The 24,652-nt window shown below is 46.1% G+C and overlaps 3 protein-coding genes across 6 annotated transcripts in view; 1 reads left to right on the forward strand and 2 right to left on the reverse strand.

Moving 5' to 3' along the window:
- Positions 1-267: 267 nt before the first annotated feature.
- On the reverse strand, positions 268-4,043 carry Dhfr (dihydrofolate reductase). Its single transcript, XM_084604163.1, has 3 exons — positions 3,496-4,043; positions 2,879-2,990; positions 268-1,689 (listed from the first exon to the last, which is right to left on the reverse strand). Exons 1-3 carry the CDS (start codon positions 3,717-3,719, stop codon positions 1,453-1,455), a joined length of 573 nt encoding a protein of 190 aa, XP_084460289.1. The 5' UTR covers positions 3,720-4,043; the 3' UTR covers positions 268-1,452.
- Positions 4,044-4,282: 239 nt separating this feature from the next.
- LOC146189303 (uncharacterized) lies at positions 4,283-13,842 on the forward strand. 4 transcript variants are annotated; one of them, XR_014707652.1, is made up of 4 exons: positions 4,283-4,805; positions 6,889-6,978; positions 10,392-13,438; positions 13,520-13,842. XR_014707652.1 is itself a non-coding variant. In XM_084604165.1 (4 exons), the coding sequence occupies exons 1-3, from the start codon at positions 4,435-4,437 to the stop codon at positions 11,047-11,049; spliced, it is 1,119 nt and encodes a 372-aa protein (XP_084460291.1). In that variant the 5' UTR covers positions 4,283-4,434; the 3' UTR covers position 11,050; positions 12,026-13,841. The 4 variants fall into 4 exon arrangements, 3 of the variants coding, with proteins under 3 accessions (XP_084460291.1, XP_084460290.1, XP_084460292.1); XM_084604165.1 differs by having other exon boundaries at positions 10,392-11,050; positions 12,026-13,841; XM_084604164.1 differs by having other exon boundaries at positions 10,392-13,842.
- A 7,513-nt stretch (positions 13,843-21,355) lies between these two features.
- Positions 21,356-24,652, reverse strand: part of LOC146189304 (fatty acid synthase-like) — a 75,170-nt gene continuing 71,873 nt past the window's right edge. Inside the window, exons 19-21 of the mRNA XM_084605230.1 lie at positions 22,473-22,704; positions 21,468-21,701; positions 21,356-21,411 (exon numbers count right to left, since the gene is read on the reverse strand). Coding sequence (XP_084461356.1) covers positions 21,356-21,411; positions 21,468-21,701; positions 22,473-22,704 — 522 coding nt within the window. The remainder of the gene's footprint in view (positions 21,412-21,467; positions 21,702-22,472; positions 22,705-24,652) is intronic.

Genomic DNA, 24,652 nt, shown 5'->3' on the forward strand with positions numbered 1-24,652 from the left:
TAACCACCGTGTTTACTCACAGAAAGCTCTAATCTAGTGAAATATGTCACTTTAGTATTTGGCATACTATGTTGTCATACTTTTCAAACAAGTTACTCTATTCAGTAGCTGTAGCATAAAAAAAATATTGAGAAAGCACTGAAAGCTTCTTTGTGAAAAACAACTGCTTTACAAGTTCCTTGCATATCACACCCACCCAAAAAATTTCAAGTAATAATGTTTATGTTTGTAAGGCAGATTTTCTGTATGATTAACTGCTAAAAACAGTTATCGATAAGCAACTTTTATTGGTGTTGCATATAACTGCAGAAAGTCATGAAACTCTTAATACCTCGGTCATGAGCAACAAATGTCCTCAACATGGGAGAGCAGTGTGTGTGTGGCCTAGCATGAAGAGATAAAATGAGATACTGCCATTTATAATGACAGTTTTCTTTTAAAAAGCTGCAGTTCTGCATACAGGGTGTCTAGCAAGCTACTGTTCGATATCGTTGACATTTTAATATTTTTTCCAAACGCTGCAAAATGGGAAAAACGTGGTGGCTGATGGTAACGCATAGTATACATAAACCTTTCGCACAAAATTAAAAAAAAAAAATGTAATTTGCTGAAATTGTAAATTGCACTTTGAAAACCGTTTCACTCAACCTGTTTTACGGAGCATACTTTCTTTTCCCCCTGAACTCCAGCCTGTAGCTGCGACTTTTAAAGTAGTTGAATTCCAATCACAAATTCAGATCACTTCTGGAACATCTGAGCTTTTTGCAACAACTGTATTGCAAATGTAGCTCTAAACTGCAGATCGAATCTTCTAGATCAGAACATGAGTGTTCCAAATGGATATCTGTGGCAAGTGCTCCTGTCGGTTCCAATGCTTTTTGTCACGGAGTGAACGAACAATTCCAGATCTGCAGTTGTTTTCAGTGCAAGGATCCCAGAGGCTCTGCCATGCACTTCCAAATCGCTATCACAGAGTCCTTCTTGGCGTTGACATCACAAGTTTCAATCAAGTGGGGAAAAAAATGCTCCATCTTTAAATTTATTTTCTCAGTAATAACGGAGTCTGCTGCCTCTAGAATAAAAAAAGGAAAAATACAGTAGAGCCAGAGAATTCCACAATGAAATTTGTTTTCTAACAGTAATTGTAGACTACTTCAATATCTCTAACAAATCGAGCTACTTTTTTTTCTTTGTATATGCTGTTTTCAGAGAAAATGTAAAGATGAAATTTAATTATGGTCACTACTGGTTACGGCTTCTTCCACAAGAAATACTTTTCAATGTAGCTTCATTTCTTGTCGAACCCAAACCTGGTGAGGAAATGACTAGCTGTTTCGTTCCCTAACTTGACGAAACTTCTGATGCTTTCTCTGATTTCTCGATGCGTGCAATATTTCCCTAGAAACTGCAGGCTACCAGACACCCTTTGTGCAGCACATTAAGAGCGTGCATTCAATTTTGCACGCGTTCGTAAACCCTGAACCGGAAAGTGACACCGTCTTCCTGTTGGGGTTCTTGGGGGACACCTTCCTCTTCGACGGGACTAAATACGCTGTTGTCAAACTCTGGAAAGAACACGTCGCATTCAAAGTCCTTGTCAACCTCTGTGAGATAGATGCGCGTGCAGTGGCCACTTTCGAGGGCTTCACGGTACAGTTGCGCTCCTCCGACCAGAAAGACCTTGTCGACCTGGGAACGAGGAAGCAATGGTCAGTGTTCCAGTAGTCACCCTTTCCACACTCACAGGCTGCACACTGGACAAATTCAAGTTTCTGAATCACGATTAAACAACCAATCGCATTTGGTGCCGCAGTTTTGCACAAAGATGGCTCCCTTAAATTTAAGTATGATCCCTGAATCTTTTTATTGTGGCTTGAGGTGACAAAAAAAAAAAAACATAAAAAGTCCGCTGTTTTATTATGTGCTGAAAAACGGGTGTGGGTGTACACTTAAGTGAATAACTTCAAATTGTGAATGGACTCCAGTGTCATAGCTGTACTTTTGCCAGGCCTCAAAGCAGGTACGCATACCTGAATTGATACTTGTTGGCCTATTCTATCCTGCTCACAATGTATGGCGTGACATGTTTCCACTCACCCTGAATTAATGTGTACAAGCACAACGCCCCTGCTGCCATTTATGTTGAAGGAGACAGTACACTCTCAAGTACCAGCACTGCACCGTCCTACATTTGGCAGAGGTCAGCTCATATTTAGTCTGTGCTTAAACTTTGAGATCAATACGCCTTGCACACTTAAGAAGAGGTACTTTACCAGCAGCCAAGAGGCAAGACCACCACCGAAACAATGTGGTGCGTTCCACGTATAGAAATAAAAGCCGGCACACATTTCTCAACAGTGACTGGAACAATGTGACTTTTTCACTGCAAGACTTCAAAAAAGCAAGATCTTGGCATTTTTAACCTGAACATACGCATGTTAATTCCTTCCCCAAACCTTAACCAAAAAAATAAAATGCTGTTAACTTTTTAGTGAAAGTGTGTCACTAGGTCAGCATAGATGTACGACAGTCAGGACATGCTTTTCACCACATGGTCATAGTTGCTTGCTCTCCCCCTTTGGTTTAGCACTATCCCATTAAGAATTTCAACCTGGCAGCCAACGACTTGTTGAATCCTTGCATGCAATCCATGACTGGTGGCTTGAGGTCTCTCAGGGTATTCAACAGAAAGGTCAGTGCTTCAATGGGGGCATCGTGGAGTGCATGCATTGAAAGCATGGAGGTGGCATAGATATCTAACCTGTAGGTTATGCATGTGCCTAGGAGTATGGCTATCATGCTGTCTTGCCCATTTAAGCAACTGTACTTGCAGTGCTGTTGAATGCTCAGAAATAAAGCAAAGCAGAGCAACACTTGCCTTCCCAGTGTCAACCAGTGTCTGCAGAAGTTGCAAGGCAGCTGGAAAGCTGGAAGCCACATGGTGTCCTTCAGGGACCTCCGTCAGAGTCTTGCTCACCACAACATTTATCCTGTCGCAAAATAGGGCAATGCGATAAAACTTTGATTCATGTAAGCCCTGGCTGGATATTACAGAAACATCTTCAATTAAAAAGATGATCGATGTTTTGTTAACTGCATTGCATGAACTGATGGTGAATTAGTTTATGGTTTGGTTTGGCTTTGTGGGGCTTAATGTCCCAAAGCAACCCAGGCTATGAGAGACGCCGTAGTGGAGGACTCCGGAAATTTCGACCACCTGGGAAGAGGCTACAAGAAGAAATGGCTAAAGCATTTCAGTACTCAGTTAGGTGTCTAAACACCACAATATCGGCGTTCCCTAATATTTGCAGAAAGGACCTGCACAGTGAGATTAGTACAAAGTGGTATTTTATGGAAAGCATCACTTCACGTCTTCATTGATGCTTTTTTTTTTTTTTTTTTTTTTTAAGTGCTACGTACTGGAATAAGGGTCTTGTACGAACGGCGAAAATGATCACCCTTTCTACCGCAGACATTCAATGTAGTGGTTGATACCTGTTGTTGAGCGGCCGGAACTTGGGTGGTATCGACTCCCAAGTATTCCGGCCCATGACGACGGCATTCTGCTTTCCTTCGGCTGCCTCGCTCGTCATTCGTTTGAAGAAGGCCATCTCCTTCTTGAGGCGCCAAGGTAATGCGTTCTTGAAGCCGATCCCCCGGTTGCGACACATCGCGGCGATGGCAAAACAAGACACCACGCTCTTGTGGCTGGGGCACATGATTGAAGGAACGCGCAATACCGACCTAACAACTCTTAAAGACGTGTGGGCGAAATGCGCACACTCGGCTCGAATGACGTGCACTGATAAAAACGTCCTTCGTTACAAGCCGTTATCGCAGCACGATAACGTTCAGCAGTCGCAATAAAGTTGGCGCGTTCAAACATCTAGGCCAGAATGGCGGGAAAGTTCACTGAGCGCTGAGGGTACAGGTCGCATTGAACTTGCTGGATGCGCGAAAGATAGCGAAAGCGCGGTGGCTCCAAGAATAGCGATTAAACTGTGCTTTATTCAAACTACTCCGCAACAGCACTCCGACCTACATGAGGAAAATTTTGTCACATTAATCGATATTGCTGGACTCGTAAAAGTCCTTTGTGATCTTCGGAAAAATGACTGAAATAAGTTTTAAATTTTACAATATGCTTTTACGGTATTTTTATGCCTAAAACATTCAATTTATTTATAAACTGAGCGAAATGATTTTTAGCGGGTACGAAACCTATGGTAGCATCAGTTGCATATCAACGGCCGAATCCAGCGTCGCACGCATGCTGCGCATGCTTCAGATTTCGGAAAGGCCTCGTGCTACAGTGCCCTGTATTTGTGCATCTTGTGTTTTAGTACCCGTTTTGGACTCGTGCAACGCATCTCGCACTCGCATTCATTTGATTTGTCCTGGGATACGCGGCTCGACGCGCACAGCTACCTAACCATGAGCTACGGTCGGGTCCCGCCGGCGATCGACGGGATGACCTCCCTGAAGGTCGACAACCTGACGTACCGCACCACGCCGGAAGACCTGAAGCGTGTGTTCGAGCGGTACGGCGATGTTGGGGACGTCTACATACCGCGTCACCCGTACACGAGGGAGAGCCGTGGCTTCGCCTTCGTGCGTTTCTATGACAAGCGCGACTGCGAAGACGCCATGGACGCCCTAGACGGCTACATCATGGACGGCCGGGAACTGCGCGTCCAAATGGCGCGTTACGGTAGGCCTAGCGACCCGTACCGCCAGTCTTCGTCCCGATACAGCGGATCGAGTCGCCGCAGCAGGTCGCGAAGCCGCAGCCGACGTAGATCCCGGTATGTGCTCATGATTGCATTCGTTTTGTCGAAATTGCAACGGCATGAGGTGCGTGGCGGTATCAGAATTTTGGGGACGGGCAGCAGTACAAGGGTGCACTAGGACCCCAAGCACTTTGTTTACCTACTCTTCTTTGCGCCAATTGTTTTGAAGGTCACAGAAATGAGGCAGAGGTTAGGGGACTGTTGCGTGCATCATCAAAGCAGTAAATTGCTGCATCTCAGTGTAAGAGAACGACATCGCACTGCTCAGTCTTTGCGCAGGTAGCGTCAGCGTCGCTCGTGGTGGGCACGAACGCGGTTCGCGAACTTAACGTGCTACTGGTTGGTTCGTGTGAGGGGTCGAAAATATGTTTACTGACCTTTTAGCTGCTGCAGGATAATTGTTGCACATAACGATGAGTGACTATACGAACGACTTCGTGTTCGCCAAACGGGTGTTGGGGCTCTATGGTGCGTGGTGATTCGTCTGGTATGACCAGGTTGAATGCTAAATAGTTGTGCAGTGTTCAGGCCTTAAATCTACAAATTTTAACTACGTATGCAAGCATAGGGCTGCTACCTGTATTAAAGCAAACTTTCGACTATCGTGTTGGGTACGTTTGCTGCCCGAATATTACTCGGCGCCTGTACTGAAAGGGGCACAAAATGTTCGGGAAAACAAGTTGCGTGGGTGTCGCGTCCGCTGATTGCAAGCTATGATCGAGAGTCAAATTGATAAAGCTCGACTTGTGCGAACTGACGCGTTTTTGTCGCTCTTGCAGGCCACGTCACGCATGCACACAATCGCCCGTTTGGCGAACTTGAAAGATGTATGGGCAGTTTGCATTCATGTGCTTCATAACTGCACCTCACCGTCCACATTGCCTAGTTCACCTGGTGACATAATAGCTAAAATATTTACCACGTTGATAGTGATGATGATGGTGATAATGGGCCATCCTTTGTAGTGGGTTGCCGGTTTAGCTCCAAAAAAACTTAAGGTGTGGCCAAAAGGAAAACATAGTCACTGCAGTTGAGGCAGGGTCACCCTGAAATGCATCTCACCGCAGCTCACAAACCACCAAAACTCCACTTTTAATTGACTCAAACACGTCCACTGAGGTTGCCTCTCTGCTGCCCAGCCTAAAACCAAGCGCCTCAGGCAGTGACACTGTACGGGGAGATGGGAAGATAGGCGGACACTGAAGTTTCATGTGGTCTGTTGACTTCGCTACTCCACATGGGCACATAGTCGTAAGTCCGGCTCTAATCTTGCTCTCCTCTCCACTTGCGCATACACAAAGCTCCCGATTGTGCCTCCGCAAGCAAACCACTACCGCGTGAGTTGTCACATGGCAGCTCCTTTCGGGTGGGGTCCTTTTTCGGTCGGTACAGGGCCAATGATGATTATCCCATAGCAGATTTCTGTGATTCCTCGTGTCCCGACTTGCTGCACCTGGAGCTAGATGTTCTGTTCCTCTATGGTCAGTCTCCGATGCTTTCATAGCCTGTGGTACCATTGGGAGTCGGTACCTCTGGCAAACGGTCCGCAGTGGTCATTAGGCAAAAATGTTATGGGCAAGGGTCTTATGGGCCACATTCAACTTGGAGAGACGAAAGGGGAGATTCTCGGACTCCGATTTCGCCTCTGCTTTCCAGGCTGTGAATGTTGACCAAGAGATTTCCTGCTGTAGATTCTAAACGGAGGGAAGCAATACCTAAATTTGACAGAGGTGAACTGCCTGCCACTATGAGGTGTAATTTTGCAGAAAGGCGGTATATTGTGTGAATGTGATGCAAGAATTGTATTAACTATTTGTTGGTAGGTATGTGTTAGCCTTTCTAAAATAAAGGAAGGTTAAAACACAAGCATAAGGTGTAAACAGTTAAATTATGCAGTACTAAACGTCTGGTTTTTCTTTGGCAGGCCTAATTTTAGTGATTCACTGCTTATTCACCGAAGCTCTCAATTTACATATTAACTTTTGTTAAGAATGCAGGTTTAGTTAGTTGGTAAACTCGCTAAATTAGCCCAATAACTGAATGCATTTGAAAGCGGTCATTTCTTACTTGCAACCTTTAAATATAATGTATGGCGCAGGAGCCGCAGAAGGTCAAGGTCTAAGTCACGCCGCCGGTCTAGGAGCCGTTCTCGGTCCCGGCGGCGCCGGTCTAGGTCACGGTCACGAAGGTGGGTGACAGTCTCTTTGTAACTTTGTTACTTGGCAATTTCTATTCCAATTAGCTTTGCTGGCACATGGATGGGTCACACTTTCAAAAGCAGATCACTGCATCTCAATTAACAAGGCAGCTTACACTGCAACGAGGAACAGTCAGTCTTGATGCATTGGCCCAGTTAGTGACGTTCTCGCTGCTATCCATTCATAAAATTGCATGAAACAGTCCTGTTCTGTGTACTATGGACACGAATGGGCAAACTTTGTCTAAGTGTTTGATTATTTTTATATAAACCTAATAGGCCTATAGTAGGGGGAGCAGACCAGTGGGACAGATGCAAAAATATTATGCACATAATCATAAAAGGTGACATAGAAGAATGCACTCGAACTGCTTTGGCGAGCAGTGAGGCTTTAAATAATGAATTGAAATAAATGTTAGTGTTTTGACGTAACCGACATAATCTAGCATATTTGCATGTCTTGATATAAATATGATCACGTTCAGTTTAACAGTTGTTCGAAGTTGAAACCTTTGATCGAATGGCTATGGCAGTTGCCCATCTACATGGATTTTATCTGCATAATGTGTCATTGCTTGAGCTCCTTGCATGTAGCACTAACATTTTACCAGAGCAGCGTACATTCCTCACATGGCATACGTGATGGCTGCAATGAGAAACCAGAGTTGTTTGATGAGCGATTGAGGCAGGAAAAAGGACACAGGTTAAGCACCTAATACACATTACTCACGGACATATTTAACAAAATTAAGGTGTTACTGTCTTAAACTTTGACACATTATTGGCCTCCTTGCAACTTACTGTTTTCACTACAACTTCTATGCCCAATAAATGTGTATCCTCATCCCTGTTCCAAACATGCAACTTTGTAATGTGTTCCTGTCAAGTAGCAAGTCGTTTACTGTCTTAAACTTTGACACATTATTGGCCTCCTTGCAACTTACTGTTTTCACTACAACTTCTATGCCCAATAAATGTGTATCCTCATCCCTGTTCCAAACATGCAACTTTGTAATGTGTTCCTGTCAAGTAGCAAGTCGTTTACTGTCTTAAACTTTGACACATTATTGGCCTCCTTGCAACTTACTGTTTTCACTACAACTTCTATGCCCAATAAATGTGTATCCTCATCCCTGTTCCAAACATGCAACTTTGTAATGTGTTCCTGTCAAGTAGCAAGTCGTTTAACCATTGCCCCGCCAGGGATTTTCAATTCACACTGCGTTAATTTTACCAGTGCTTCTCGCACTCTGCTCATTGTCTGACTCGCATGTTTGGCTATTTTTTGGACTTGTCAGCTAAGAACAGCAGCATTTTCTGCAAGGTAATCTTATTGCACTTCCATAATGCTGTCTATTATCTGGCATAATGTTAACTGGTTTGCATGTATTGTCAGCTTTACAACATATATTTAATGACAGTAAATCTTGGCATGTAGCACAACGAAAATAACATTGTTAATAGACCTTTGATGTTATGTCTTGACTGTTGACTTGTTTGTTGTTTATGTATCACAGGTATTTTTATTATTCTGGCTCTGTGTTTATCTTACTAAACTATGCTAATCAGTGTGCATGTAAATCATTGCCCCTTGTTTTTTCTTGGGCATGGCTCGGTGTTTGTGGAAGTTCAAACCACAGTCATGATGGTGGCATTTCGGGGGGGTCAAAATGCAAATTCCCCATGTTCTGTTTGATGTCACTGCATGTTAAGTTCGGTTCACAAGGCGGACCGCCGGTCTACGTTCTGGTGCCTGTAAGCGGACTCAGTGGGCCAAAAAGGGAGGTGAAGGCAGTTCAGAGCGCCTGGAGGCAAGAATGGGAAGGAGACGAGTTTTTTTTTCTCGTCCGCATATACCTCGGGTGTAGTGTACTGAACCCAGCTCTCCAGCTTCCCCTCCTCCTTCACTCCGCTGCATCCCTATCCTGAACAATCAACCAACTACAGGGCACAAGTGCAAAAGGCCGTCACCTTCTATTGTCCCTCGGCTGTGCGAGTCGCAAGCTGTGGTGGAGTCAGTTTTCGTCAGCTGAAGCATTGGGGAACAGTAGCCAGCTGCCACACCTAAAGCACATGGCTCCGCGGCTTGCCATTAAACTCCGCTGGAGAAAAGTCATTGGACATTTCTCGCTTGATTGGCCTGCTGGCTAACTATGTGCCTCACCTAGTAGTGACTTGCGACATAACCGTAATGCGCGGCCCATACACCGGCGGTCTGTCCTGGGAATCTGCCTTTAAGAGAGCTTGAGGCGGTCTGATTTTAATATTAATCCAGAGCTCATATTGCGGTATCCCTTACAACTTATTTGCAGCTTTGGGATGTCAGTCACTGTACATTTAACATGAATGATTGACAGTGGGACTTGGACTGTGGACAGAGCCATGAAGTGCTAGTCACCGGGAGCAAGATTATACTCCGAATGCTTACAGCAGCTGATGATAGATGGAGCATAGTCAATTCGGCTTCTTTTTCATCTCTTTCTGATCACCAGTCATTAATGGTTATTTTTCTGGTAGCTCTCCATACCTTTTTTTCTGCATCCTGGCCAATGGCTATACTTCGTGTAAGCTGAGTTGTGACTTAGTGTGACACTCATTGTGTTTTGAATGAGGGACTTGTGCTGCTGTCAAAGTGCCCTGCATGTTGGCGGACCTGCAACAGCATCGTGGAAATGAATGCATTTTTCCAGTCTGTTTGTTGCCAACTGCACTGTTCTGAACAGGTGGCACAAGGCATATAACATCGGCCACCACAACAATGCACCAGAAACAGCACAGCTTCCACAGTGCAGTTGGCAGCAAACAGACTGGAAAAAAATGAATTAATTGCTTAATCTGGGCCAAGGTCAGTGGAGGTTTACCAGTCTCAGCGGCCGATTTTCACTGCAGCCAAAACGCATGGCGCCCATGTGCGGTGGGTCAGTGCACGGTAAAGAACCCCAGGTGGCTGAAATTTCCAGAGTACTCCACTACGACGTCTCTAATAGCCTGAGTTGCTTTAGGACGTTAAACCCCACAAAACCAAACCATTTACCTTGTTACGCTTGAGGGGAAGGCTAGGCCTCTATTGTATTTTTAGTGCTTTAGTGTTGCTCTTTATGGCATGTTTGCTATAGACATCCGGAATGGGCAAGAACGATGTCGAAATGGCTAAACAGTTCTGCTACTCCTAGTGCCATATGCACAGCCTAACACAAGCGGTGTGGCAAAGTGCAGGCAGCCATTGTTTGCAGCCTTTAGTGCCATTGTGGTACATTCTCTCATTTGATCGTCAGATGTGAATTTTTCTGAATTGCATGCGAGTCCTTAAAAACATATGTGTTGCTACTTCCTCTCAAAGCTGCTAATACTGACAAAAAAAGTGGGGAGGTTGTCAGAATTTCTTTTGCATCTGCTCCATCTAGATCTCGAAGCCGATCCAGGGACCGCCGCCGTTCTCGAAGCAAGTCACGAAGGAGTCGCAGCAGAAGCCGGCGCAGGAGTCGCAGTCGCAGCCGGCGCAAGAGCCGCAGCAAGTCTAAAGATCGCAGCAGGAGCCGCTCACGGCGCCGTGAGTCTAAGCGAAGTCGCTCAAAGTCCAGGGGGCGTAGCCACTCAAGGCACCGCAGCCACTCGAAATCAAAGGAGCGCAGTCGAAGCCGACACCGCAGTCCATCTAAGGAAAGAAGCAAGCACCGTAGCCGTTCCAAATCAAAGGAACGGAGCCGTTCCAAGTCAAAGGAGCGCAGCCGTTCCAAGTCAAAGGAGCGCAGCCACAGCAAGCATCGCAGCCGGTCAAAGTCTGAGGAGAGGAGCCGGAGCAAGTCTCACCGAAGTCGCAGCCGAAGCCGAAAGGGAAGTGAGCAGCGAGAGAGGAGCCACAGCCCTCCAGTGAATGGAGACTCCCACATGCGGAGTATATCACGCAGCCCCGGAGACAAGCATGATCGAGAGGAGTCAAGGTCACGGTCACGCAGTCCAAGGAGGAGCAGGAGCCCCATTCCAGCAGATTCTGACAGGGCAGCCCGGGAAAAGTCTGGAAGCCAGGACCGTTCACGGTCAAAGTCACAGGACTCCAACTGAGGCACGTGAGAGTCCTCACTGTGTGTTGACAGTTATGCCCATGTAGGGTGTTTCTGGAACATCATTGTTACCATTTCTTTTCACCTCTTTCATTTTCCTCTGTTGTGCACTTCATGGAAAGTCGGGTGTGCTCTTTAGTTTGCTACACAGGCCATGTCATATACTCGTTAACTAGCCTTTGTAAGATCCATTATATTGCTTTCCATGCCATTTAAGCATGAATGCTTTTCTTTTTCTATTTCAATGGCCTGCTCGGCTGATATTTCATTTCTCTCGAGTTGTAGCTTGAATGCAAGAGTGAAAAAAGGCACAGATAAACACGTTTAGTTTGCTTTGTTCATTGAAGTACATCTTGGCCAGCGTGTTCCTAAAGGTTCATTTTCATGTTCATGTCATTTTTGGCCCCATGTTTTCCTGTTCATTTCCATCATAAATATGCTGCAAATGAATTCATGTATTGCTGCATGTTGCGCTAAAGATTTCATTTCTGAATTGCAACTGTCTGTAGACTGGGACTGTTATTCTGCCCTTCATAGCTGCATTTCCTGGTTCTCTTCTTGCCTCATGAAAAGCTTTGTTTAACCTATTGCAGTTTGGCATAAAACTAAAGTTTTACTGCTGAATTGCTCATTTTCCTATGATGACCACTTTTTTTGGGGTGTCTTTTTAAAAGTAATGCTCTACTATTGCTGTATTGTTGAGCCACTGTCACAAGCTTTGCATCTCTCTGCTTTGGTCTGTCTGAAAATTTAGCCACATAGGTTGGTGCTGGCATGGTGTGTATATTGAACCTAGTAATGTGTTACATACAGGACCCGTTGAAAGTATAACACAACGTATGCTTGCAGTGTTGGCTGTTTGTAAGTCTGGCTTAAGGTGGAGAGGAATAAGTTCCTTGGACATGTGTGTAAATTGTGGTAGAAGAGCGTTTTTCATCTTACTTTTCTGTGGTTGTGCCCCCCTGTCATGCCCGCAGGCGCTGAGCTGTGAGGGTGTTGGTAAGGCGGTGCTTGCTCGTATGCTGCGTTGCTGCTGCTGCCGTGGCTGGTTGCAGCCTGTGCGGAGAGTTCGAGCGGAGATGAGCTGTCGGGCGTCACGTCGTGTGCGCGCATTTTTTTTCCCTCCTACTTTTCTCTTCCTCTGCATACCCTTCCCCCTATTCTGCAGATCCAATGTCACGCTTGTAGATTTTGGCAGCGATGAGAATATTTTGACAAAGAAAAGGAAATTTGAAGGGGCAGGCAAGAGCTTGGCATGTACTACAAAGTAATAGGCTACAGATGAATTAGAGCAATTGCTGTTTTCAGGTACATTATGCAGCCTAGACAAGCATTGAACTCTGTGTAATGAAAGGGGACTATCTCAAAAAAGCAAAAGTGATGCACATTTTGACGGCGTTATGGAGGAACATCAGCATGTAGACTTGGGAGCAAAAATGGTATACTCCACTCATCAGGTAGCCGAGAAAAGCACAATTGCTTTGCAGTGCCATCAATGGGGAAATAGGGCCCTCTTATATGTGCAATCTTATTATTCTTGACTTGCTTCAACACATATCAAGTCATCCTGTATAAATACTAAGCGGTCTGCAGCAGTGCAATCCCATGGCCCTCTTTTCATTAATTTTTTTTTTTCTTTTTCCCAATTCTGTGCTCCATCATTCGACAACCAGCATGCTGCACCGCATGATGAAACCACTTTATTGTGTGAGGCATGCAACAGAAAAGACGACAAGAGTGAAAAGAGGGCTGCGGGGTCACCACTGCTGTTACACTGAGAAGCATTTTGGCAGGATGAAGCGCGTTGCATTTTGCAAGCCAAGCACACGCCTGGAGATTAAAAAGTCCCGTGTCGGCCATCCTAATCCTAGATGTCACTTGTGATTGCCACTACAGTGCACTTTTGCATCCCTTCGCCACTTGCCATGTAATTATAATATTCAACTTGAGCTAGCGACGGTATGTGCTTGTGAACAAGGCTAAAACTTAACATTGCGTTCAAGTATGCCTAACTGCTGAAGGCCTGTTTGCAGCCTGTTTGATGTGGAACATGTTGCAGTAACCTTAGTAGGCCATAAGAATGATAAGAGTAAATTTAGTAGCCTGTTAGTTTTGCTGCTCAAACACATCTGAAGAGCAAATAATTGTTGATTTGCTCCTGTTCTACATCAACAACTCCAGGGGTTCAGGTTTCAGATGTGCGCTTGATTTGGTCTTTTGCCGCCAAAGCTTTGCTGCATTTATCCCAATTCGAGTCTTGGAGGTAGCAGTCAAGGGGAGGTGCAGTTCGCCTGGAGTTTTCGGTGGCTGGCAGTGTTCCAGTTAGCGGCTGGCAGTGGTGGCAGCATGCTGGTGCGGATGGAGCAGCTGCACGTTGCTGTCCAACCGGCGTAAGTAACTGGCTCTCACGGGACAAGGGCTGCTGTGAACCCTGTGCACTTGAATGTGAATTTGACTGAGTCTCACCACAGGCCGGGCGTGCTGTGGTGATATTGGCTCGTGCCTGCTGTGGAGTGCTGCTGCAGTCGCGTGCCTGCTGCTGTGCGGTCATGGTGGGGGACAAGCCCGGTTTTTGGTTTGTTTTCTTTGTTCACACATTTTTTTCAGCCGTATTTTGAAGAGCAACAAGATGTCTTGCTTCCTGGAGAATGGAGAGTAGTGTCCATGCCTGTCATGTGCACCATGGCTTACACTCAATATGTATGGCCACCGGGTGCAGGATAGACGGTGCAAGTTGTGTTTGGTGTAATAAATAAAGATACCTATGCACAGGCAATGCGTCACTTTCTTTTATTAGTGCTTGACTCAACTAAAATGCAGGGGGTGAATGCCTCCGTAGGAGGCCCCCAACCAACGGGACCTGCGATTGGTACTGTGTTTCATCCCCCGTTACTAGAATTATGTGTGATTTCATGAAAATTGGCTGTCTCCATCGGCTGGAGAGCCTCTGTGGAGGAGCAATCGCCACTTTGTTCTTGGGCTGTAGCATTGACTTGGAAATTCTCCCTACAATAAGATGGTGACCGACTGAGGCTGTAGCAATCTGTTGGTAGGAATTGGACCATCATCTGTGGATGGGTATAGGCTCTTTGCATAAGCACTGATATTTGGGCTGTTGGTGTTGATCCACAGTGAAGAGTTAGCAGTGTGTGGAGGACTGCGGTGGATGAAAAAGGTGGGTTTCACATCTAGGCTGAGGCAGAGAGATTGGCCTACATGGCCACTGCGCTATCGCGATGGCCAGTTTCTTCACATCTATGCTGCCAGTATTTTACGCGTCTGTCATCTGATAAACTTGCTTTATGATGGGCGTCGCCTTAAAGTTACCCATCGTATGTGCATCTAAATGTGGCTGGGCAAATTTAGGGCAAATAATGGTGCATGCATGTCATTGCTTAGTATTTCTTTTTTTCTGCTGCATGCCGAGGACTATCGTGACCCACTGAGGGAGCGGCGGCGGAGCTGGGGCCATACTCTTCATCTGGTTCTCAGAATCTTTGTGTTTTAAAATTGTCGCCAAATTTTGACCTGTCGGAATGGCTTTGCGATGACAAACGTGGCCTTGCTAACAGATAATTAGCTGAGCTATTTATGCTGTCTGGATGGTAGATATAATTGGAGGGAAGAGAGCATAGATGGGAGAAAAGCACGCGGATTGGGTGAAATGTACTGCTTGCTGTGAAAATTTTTGCACGTATGATGGGGGGGATCACGTGCCAGCAAGGGCGGTGTTACGTCACTACGTATTGCGATCCTAGCCCTCCTCGCCCTCTGCAGGCTTTTTTTTACTCCCCTCCGTTTTTCTGACGACCGGGTGATGTGAAAGGGGGAATGGCGCCTGGTGTACAGGAGGAAGTATACACGACGGCTGTGCACTCATTAGATGCCTTTAGCAGACTTGCAGTCTGCGTTACTGGAGTTGCGTGATCCCTCCCACCGGCAGCGCGCACGCGCTTCATTGATCCTGACACGTGGCAACTGGCCTTGAGGGCGCTAGTTGTCCGTCAGCTTAGCGCATGCCTACCGTGTTAGGATCAACCAGTGCGGGAGAACAGCCGATGGGAGGGTTCACGGAACTCTAGTAACGTAGACGGCAACGCACAACAGGAACTTCTAAAGGTGTCTGTTATTCTGTGTATTCTCTGCACGTGTCTCTGTGTAGTTACCGGGGAAGAGGTTCGGAGGGGCTATGCGCGCTTTAAAGCGCAATTTGCTGTTCTTTATGGCACATCTTATTTAACTGTTTTGTATTTTGCGGAATGAGCAAGCTGCGCTCTCGCCCCCACTCATCTTTGCGTGTGCGGCTCGGCAGGTACACGTTTAATAACTCGAACTGGTTCATACTACGCTAGATAAAACGGCTCCTTTACTTTTAAGAGGACTTCACTGGGCAAAAGTGTATACCACTTTCGAGATGGGAAGCTTGCTGGCAAAGAAAAAAAAAACGGAAGCAGTGGCGAATATGCGTTAGCAGATTCCGTTACCCTCTATTCATATTTTCTTGCAGACCATGCATTTCATTTGTCAATAAAGTTTCTTCGCTCAAGTTTGCTGTAAAGTCACTGAGGAACTTTGACTTGCTCTTTGTGGAGTCATTGTTTGCATTTTTACGTTTTCGTGACAGCCACTGCATGGTCTGCCCATCCGCTACCTGTGTTTGGCCCATGCTTTTCGCTCTAATAAACGGAATGAAATATGTACGAATATTTTATTTCATCGTTCGTTTTGGTTTCGCTGGTCCGCTTTGAATTTCATTGGAGTCCGCATTGAAATATGCTTTAAAGGAGCCCTGGGCCCGTATTCCGAGTTTGCGTCGTTATTGAGTCGCGATCTCACGTGACCTCGAGTCATCTGATTGGTGGAAACGCAGGAGCATGATTTTGCCGCCTCTTCCGGTTCTGTAGTGGCAATACCCGGTTCCGGCATTTCGACCAATCAGATGACTTGAGGTTACGTGAGATAGCGACACTTCGATAACGACGCTAGCTCGAATACTGGCCCTGAACAGACCTTATTGAGATGAGCAGACGTGGCTTTATTTCCGCAAGCTGTTGCAGTGCCTTTGAGGACAAGAATTACGGAACAACTTTTCGCTGATAAAACTGCTTGGCTTGACAACAGTCGAAAGACTTGGTCTAATTACTGTTTTCTGTTCTACTCACTGGAATTCCTTAGCATATGTAAAGTCCAGAAGTAATGTTCGACATTTGTGGAGAAATCGTCTTTTTGGGCAAACATCGTTTACTACGCGCGGAGAGCAGTGGTACAAATCGGGCAGCGAGCGCAGCACGAGGAGGGGCCACGCCTGCGTGCTTATTTACATTTTGCAAGATATTCCGCTTTTCATCTAAATGGCAGGTCAAACCAAGTTGCTGAAACGAAGCTGTGCTGAGAAAGCATGAGGAGCGCGATACCTCCGTGTCACCGGTTTCCTAAATTCGCCGTTTCTCATGCTCCATCTGCGGCAGCTACTAAAGGAAGGAAAAAAAGTACAGGAAAACCAAAAAGATAACACGCAGAAGTAGCACAACGGCGGAGCGCCCATTGCCAGAGACGAAAAAAAAATCGCAAAAAAACATGCAGAGGACAATAATGCGAGGACAATGATACCCCCCCCCCCCCCCCCCCCGGTCATCAGAGAGGCGAGGACAGAAATTCAAAAAGGAGAAGTTTGTTGAGGGGGCAAGAAGTAGGATGGCAATGCGTAGCCATCACGTGGGTTCTACGTCGCCCTTGTGACGTGATCCTCGCCGTCTGACGTGAAAAAATTAGTCCCACTGCTTGCTGTCAGAGGAGCTTCCTGAAATCTGATTAGGTGACGTGGGGCAGCGGGAAATACGTCATACATACAGTGATGTCAAAATGATGTTTCATGACGTAAAGGATGTGCTGCTAGCGCCGTAAATGGCAGAAGTTGGACACCAAGTTTGGGCATAAAAATATGTCGAATTTAACTTGGAATTACGGTGGCTAGAAATGCCTCGATAATGGAGTATAGGCGGCTGCTAGTTCACTGCAATGGAGTATAGGCGGCTGCTAGTTCACTGCAGTTTGATAGACAGTTACTCTGGGTGGTGAAGTAAGCTCGGACATCTTTTTGTAATTGCAGAAAGCTCTGAAATGACGTCATAGGGGTACTTTTATGCCGCTCAACCTTTTAGAGGAATAATAATGAAGACTCAGATTTACAGCCACGCATAGCCACTAGCTGTCCATGTCGGAAAGCTTTGTCCTCGTAGAGAAACCACTGATCCACGTGTTGCTAAGCGCCGCAGTGGCGGTGTGCTAGAATTATCTCTCTGGACTCGATGGTGATGCAATCGTCAGGAGTAGTTTAGGAGAAGAGTAATGTGGAGATTTATTTTACATATTTACAACATATTCATACGTGCAAGCATGTTAAAGGGAGTGAGATAGCTCTTAATCAACTGAGAGCACAGGCGAGTCACACCAAAGCAGACCTCGTAGGCTGAGTAAATCCCTTTCTCAGTCCAAGATCACTATAGCTGTGAGATCTACAGCTTCCCAATCATCCAGTGTATGCTAAGCTGCTTTTGGCTCTGTCGGGCTTCTTTGGCTCCGCCCAACTGTCCTGTCAGCGCCCAATTTGCTCTCTCTCACACACACACACACACACACACACACACACACACACACACACACACACACACACACACACACACACACACACACACACACACACACACACACACACACACACACACACACACACACACACACACACACACACACACACACACACACACACACACCTAGCTTGCACTTGACCCTGGAAGATTGTAGACCACTGCAGTAAGGCTAGGCCGTCCCCGTTGTCCTCTACGAAGCGGCGATGTTCTCGCTTGTTCCAGGCGCAAGTCGTAAATCTGTCTTCACAGGCGATGTGGCACACATCCCAGGCGGCAGAAACCGTGGCTCAAGCCAATACGTCCTAATGACCATCGGACAACATGTGCAGCAGCTTCTTTGAATCCACCGCCGTCGAGAGCAATTAAGGAAAAAATCTCCCGCAGTGCAGTCACTATACGACGGCCTGTAGCTGTTCCGGTTCGCCCCGTAGTCCCGGTCTATTGTTCAGCAGATTTCAGCCTCAAGCAGTAAGTCTGGCTGCAATGGTGCCAGCCAGGCGATAGGGCACACATCTCCCGCTGTGAAACTGGAACCCAGGAGAACCACACCCTGGTCCAAAACCAGTACGCCGTAATGACTGTCGCGTGACACAAGCTGCATCGTTTAATCCATAGTCGCTTCCTTAAGAACAGCTAAGCAAACCACCTCCAGCTGCGCGGTCACAATACGACAGCATGCCGCGGCTCCTGGTTCGCCCCGCCGCCCTGGTCCATTGTTCAGAAGTGGGGTGCGGGGGATCAAGGAACGCCCGTTCCGTTTGCCGACAAAAGCGCTCGGCTTTAGCTTGTCGAAGACGCGCCTCTTCATGTCAGGAAGATAAGGATCCGTGCTTCTTTGTACCGATGTCCCCGGTCAGCACGCCCCGGTTCGCTTCACGCATTCACGAAAAACCATATCCGGCTCTCCAGCGGCCCTCCCAGAATGCGCGGAATTTCTGGAACGATATGGCCGATTGCTCGGGCATAACAAAGGTTCGTGAGTGCGACAACTTTTTGAATCATGGGGTGGTGACTGTGCAAGGAAGTTCGAGGCATCAGGCAGTGTGGGATCACCAAGGACTGGCTTAAGCGTCAGCCCTAAACACTGTCTTTTTTTGTCTACCACTACGCATTCACTTCAATGTAAATGAAATGAAGAACCTTCTCACGATGGAGAAAGCAAAACAATTACTGACAGCTTTTTGAAGCGATAGCTTCACTACGCGAGGTAAAGCGAAGGTCACCGTGCGCTTCCGATGACCTTCAAACACCTTAGAGGTGACCTTAAAACAGCTTAGTGCCTGTCGATTTCTTCACAGCGCGGAGTTTACTTAAAAGAGCTTGGCTGTAGGCTAGTTGGTGCTGCATCGTAAGATAAAACGGAGGAGGGGTTCACCATCCACAGGTGTTGTACCTGTTGTAGGCTGTCATTGCACCCACCTCATCATCGGTGGCTGATGAGGGCTGTTGCGAAGCGCGTCTTTTTCTTTACCATTTTGTTTTCTTTGTTTTTTCTCTATTGTCTTCTCTATGAGGCACCGGAGGGGGCTCCGGTACAAAGCCAGTAGCAGGCCCGTGCATTTTCTTTTCCTTCCTGCAGTCGCAAAATCAGCCAACCTTTTTTTATTCATTTAATACTTTCTTCATCTCATACCATACTGATGCCGTGTGGTAACAAATATCATTACAAAAAAACTAATATTATCGGATACAACTGCGACGGTTAATATATCATTCTAGCAAGGCAGCACGAGAAAAATGGGACATACTAGAAAAGACAAGCTTTCAACCTTTGTGTTTAATTTCCCGTACTGTTTCATATAAACCGTTGCAAGTAAAATAGGTTAATACCTTTATATTTTGCTCAGGGCTGAGCCGTATATTTTTCCTCGTCAGTCATAGCTGAGTCGCGACCACCGCTATGAACGCTCCCGCCCTTCACTGATGATTAACGTAATGGCTTCCGCATTTGTTCTCTTTTGCCTCTCTCGCTTAACGGAGATGGACGGCGAGCAACCTGATAAGTGCGAAAAAGTATTAACCTCGATAATGGCTTGACCGAACGAGCAAAGATAATAAACATAATAGACACGTTCCGAGTTCGGTTGCAGAGACCGATTGCATATCTCCACGGGAAGCGAGATGTCAGGCATTTTGATTTAAAAAGAGAAGCGCACATTACTTTTCTCATGAAATACTAAGAGTTCAATATGGAAAAATTTCGATTTGCTTGAGTGAAATCTGGTAGATCAGTATAAATCCACATTTTGGAGCACATCTGGAGCACATCTGAAAGGTTCAAAGGAAAGGGTTGTTGAACGCTGAAAGGTTCCCCCGGTACATTAAATACATGAGGTTGGATAAGGAAAAATACCACTTTTTGATTCGCGCAAATAGCATTTAAAGACGTGACGTCAAACCACTTAATGAAATTTACTGGTCTACCCGCGCACAAAGGCGCTTTGGCTCAAAAAGCTGCAGTGTTTGGAACTTGTGGGCGTTGATGCGGCCTTCGCTATACCAGTGCTCATCTACTTTTACGAATGAGTGGGAAGAATACACCTCGTAAAATAGTGCTTTCTCACTAAAAAGAGACAGAATCACGAAAACCATGCACACCTCCGACAGGTATGTATTTTATTTAGTTATATATAGAGGAAGGAAGATAACTGACTGCGAGAATCACAGCAGTAAGGCATTGGGTGCTCACACGAACAGACCAGAGTCTATCACGTCGCTTCAGTAGGCATTTTTCGTAATAGGTTCAAGTCTGCTACATTTGCTTGCTTACCGGCCCCAAATGTCAGGGTATTTCTGTAGGCTGGCTTTCAATCCTCGTTTCTCGAACACCTTTTTTCGTCCTTTCTGCTGGCGCCCATATCCACCAAAGCGTTGAGACTGAGGAGCCGAATGTTTTCCATACACAGCTCAAGACCACAGATTCGTTGGATTGCGTCCAACACTTCGACGCCCATAACGGAGTCCATACCGAGGTCGACTAGTCTGGCCGTGGGGTCGATCTTCGATGGGTCCTCGAAGCCTGCGTTACAGCGCGCGAAAAGGTAAAAGAACCGAAGGGGTGTACGTAGCTGTATGCACTCTCAGGAAGCTACGTACAACAGCACCTTTTTACTGTGTGTAAAGTTGCAACAGCAGTGTTCAATGGCCGGCATGTTGCAGAAAAATTTTAACGTACTGTCCCGTATTTTGTCTTTCAAGATGACTGCTTATTTCGCTGACCACATTCATCGCATACTAAAAAAGCCATCCTTTCATCGTTATATTTAAGGAGGTGTTTCCTAGACAATTTACTTCGAAAATGGGCGATTAACTGCAAAGAAATAGTAGGATAAGCTGAAATAGCCACTACTGATAGGCACCCATGCCATAAAGACCTTTACGATGCTTAACAACGCTGTTTTTGTTTCACGATGCACCTTCCGCAATGAATAGAGTGACATGCCTTTTTGACCATCTTTGCATGAGGTCGTCAGCCGTTTGAGCCCGGAATAACTGCTGCCGCATTTTTCGACTATCATTTCTGTGCTCTCTGTCCCGCAGATGATAACGTAATCAGCACTGCACTCGTGCGACAATTCCGGTGGCCACGGAGCACATTACCTTTACCAAAGCCACCACTTCTGATAGTTAGAGCAACACAAGGCTTAGAAAGCGTTTTCACTGGCTCTTTTGAACCATCTCACGAAAATTGTCCGCGATTAGCAGGATGCCGCCTGTACCATTGAAACAGAATATAACAAGGCGTGTTTAGCCACTTTTAGAGACTGACCTAGTATTTTTGCGACGGCCCGGATCAGCTCAGGTTCCGCTTTGTCTTCACCTGTTGTTAGACACGAGGCTGCAGCTTTGATCTTGCAAGAGATGGCTGGATGTCCCTGGTTAAGGATCTGCTCCATCAATTCTAAGCAGAAAGAGGTTTTTTCTGGACCAAAGCTGCCGAAAAATTCGTCACCGGTACTCGTACCACTGTTGCCATCAATGCGACTCCACTGGACGGCAAGACCTGGTTGAAAGCGTGTAATTGAAAAAGATCACTGAGGGTACTGCTAAAAAAATAAGGACCTCATTCTTGCCTGGTCTTTTACTTAGTTGGGACAAAGAAAGAACATTGCTTTTTACAAGGAGGACATAAAACGTTCCTCGCCTGCGATTTTCGGGGACTCAAAAAACATCTTCATCTATGCTTGGACAGACGGCCAAAAATTGTGTTTTACACCCAGGGGAATGAGGACCATAATGATATATTAGTAATATTGACACGCGACACAATACTTTCGATTTTTGGTCATTTCCTTGCACAAAAGTCTCCACATAGTTAATGAGACGCTCGATCTCTTAGTTTAGGCACTGTAAGCGGAAACTAGGATATCTTTATTAACTTCGGTGAAATATATGTAGCAGTGATGAGAATGTATATGAAAGAGGTGTGCAACTTAGATTAGCATGCTTAAAAGTCTCACTGAAGACTGGGAAAAAGCTCTTGCACACAGAGCCGCCTCAGCTGCATGCTCACACTCTTTGTTGCTTCAGGTGCGGTTGGCATTCCGTATGTATGAGCCAAGCCCAACCATACTCGCATTCGCTTTTTAAGTAACAAAATTCGTTATGATAGATTTCGCTGCTACAGTCTTGACACTCAGTACGGAACACAAAGCTTTAATAGAATTTTGATTTCTCGTTTACGTATTGTTTACAACATAGTGTAATATTAGGGAGCGTTAAAGCTGTCAAAATGTGGTAGCGTGACAAATTCGACAGCGCAAACACGGATCACCTGGCATTCCAGCTGCAGCTCGCCGCTCGCAGATGTGCTTCACTGTGGAATTGGCGTAGCACCACTGAACCCTTTCATGTGTAGCAAGACCCAATTGACCAGACGAAAAGACGACGAAGTGGTCCAGCTGCGGGCACAATTCGCGGGACAGCTGGTCCATGTGTCGGGTGCCATCGATTTTCTGTTCGCAAAGGGCTGCGAAAGTCTCAGTTTCTTTTGTGGAAGGCATCACCTGCGTACAGTATTAGCTCCACTGAAGTGGTAGGAGAGACACTACAGATAAACTAGATCGATGCATAACGGTATAGTTCAAAACTGCTATTACTTCTATTTTGATGGGATGTTCAGAGAACAGATTAGCACGTGTTTTGTAATGCGAGAAGGTTCCATACAATTTGAATACACAGACAGTTCTAACGGTTATTTGAGAAACCGGCGAAGGAAGGAGAGCGCAGTGGGGAAGCTCCAGTGTATTGATGAGAATAGATTTCGTGTGAGTATAAACTACATAGTTATCGATCTGAAACTGCCTCTTTGTGCACGCGTGACTTACTGATAACTGGCCGCGTGCCATTAGTCCATGCCGCCAGTCGCTACTCACGTTGTCGCTCTCGAAGTGAATAGATCACGTTGTGTTGACATTTGTCATTGGCAATGCTAATCGAGGCGCTCATGAGTACATTTTTCGTCTGCTTCCCTAGCTAACTTGCGCAAGTGGCAGAGCACTGCATCATAATAATTGTTTGTTCATGAAGAGGATACCCGCTGGATCGCGCATGTGTAGGCTGAGTGTTCGGGCTGCCGCCTGCTGGAGGCGCAGTGAAGCATCTCGTGCTCACTTCCATGTGGCCTCAGAGGTGTCTCTTGCGGGGTTCCTCCACCATGGCCTGAGTAGGAGAAGCAGCAGAAGAGGGTCAGAAGTGCCGTCTCTTGTGCAGCGCGCCTCCTCCTATTTGTTCGGAGACCTTTCGGTTAGCAGAGGGGGTAGGGAACAGTGACTTAGGCGATGAGAGGGAGAGCACAGAACAGCGTACACCAATGCGAAGACGCTGTTTCTGGCCGTCTGCCTGCCTTCCCGCTGGAGTTCCGCGAACGGCCAGTCACAATGTAGAGATTACGCAAGAGGCCTCTTTGCCTACTAGATATTACTCGGCTTGCGAGCGTTCTTGGAAGCTTCAAATATTTACGGAGCTGGCGGAGCGGTATTTACCATTACTGCTCTAAAAATTCAATAGCATAAATAATTATTCAACTCTTTCGAAACCTTCAAATAATATTTAGGACACTACAGTGTACAACGCACAACAGCAGGACGTGGAGTCTATATCTTTCAAAGACTAAAGAGGGAAGAACGTAGAATGAGAACAAACGGAAGAGTGTACTGCCAGATAATAATGTGCAAGTATGGACGTGAGGACAATGTGTGTCACGACAGTATACGGAGTAGCAGAGGGGAAATGAAGGCAACCAGAATGCTGCGAAAACAGGCGGTATATGACATAGAGCGAAGAGGGTAGAATGTTCGCTGGGATAGGCTGGACGTATTTAGAAGAAAATGAGTAAGTGCACAACATTAAGAAGAGTTAAAAAGCAATGTCCGGCCTCTTGACCTTCAAGAAGGTGGCGTGACCTGGTCTTGATCAAGTACAGGTGTCCACCATTCAGCGGTGTTCACTCGAAGGTATAGGCTCCTTCACAAAGACAAAAAATCGCACTGTGGAAAGGCAGTGCGAAGCTTTAGCGTCCGCTAATTCAAATCGCCAAACCATGCACAACCATGGCTAACGCTTTGCATCCCAGGCGCCACGAACGTTGCAGTATTATTATAATTTTTAGCAAGAACATTATGCTGTAGGAACTCTGTGTTCCTAGTTGTCACGAACACGGCGGCCGGTGCATACAGTCGCTGTCATTACGTGGCTCCACAAGTAACGTACAGCGTATTCACACGCATCCACAAGTAATGGACACTCATGATTATTCCTGAAAACACTGAGAGCATGCTTGCTGAGGCCTAGGGAATACAATTGCGCAGTTTTATGTTACTGTGACTGCTTCTTGAGGAGTAATTTTTCACCCCGTTCAACTTACACACACGTTTGTGGCAGTCAGGAAGCTGACGCCAGTCATTTGAGAGAAATGTAAGAAGAGTATGACTTTACTGAGAGCTCGTATCTTAG

The sequence above is a fragment of the Amblyomma maculatum genome, chromosome 5 (genome assembly GCF_055883805.1).
Source record: "Amblyomma maculatum isolate TAMU_Amacu chromosome 5, ASM5588380v1, whole genome shotgun sequence".
Classification (NCBI taxonomy): domain Eukaryota; kingdom Metazoa; phylum Arthropoda; class Arachnida; order Ixodida; family Ixodidae; genus Amblyomma; species Amblyomma maculatum.

Bases quoted from the DNA above. Each gene is read 5' to 3' on its own strand.
- Dhfr (XM_084604163.1), bottom strand. From the start codon at position 3,719: ATGTGCCCCAGCCACAAGAGCGTGGTGTCTTGTTTTGCCATCGCCGCG. The intron at 2,991-3,495 runs GTATCAACCACT...ATTTTGCGACAG, and splicing joins TTCCGGCCGCTCAACAACAG to GATAAATGTTGTGGTGAGCA. The intron at 1,690-2,878 runs GCAAGTGTTGCT...CCTCGTTCCCAG, and splicing joins CACTGGTTGACACTGGGAAG to GTCGACAAGGTCTTTCTGGT.
- LOC146189303 (XM_084604164.1), top strand. From the start codon at position 4,435: ATGAGCTACGGTCGGGTCCCGCCGGCGATCGACGGGATGACCTCCCTG. The intron at 4,806-6,888 runs GTATGTGCTCAT...TGTATGGCGCAG, and splicing joins CGCAGCCGACGTAGATCCCG to GAGCCGCAGAAGGTCAAGGT. The intron at 6,979-10,391 runs GTGGGTGACAGT...TGCTCCATCTAG, and splicing joins TCTAGGTCACGGTCACGAAG to ATCTCGAAGCCGATCCAGGG.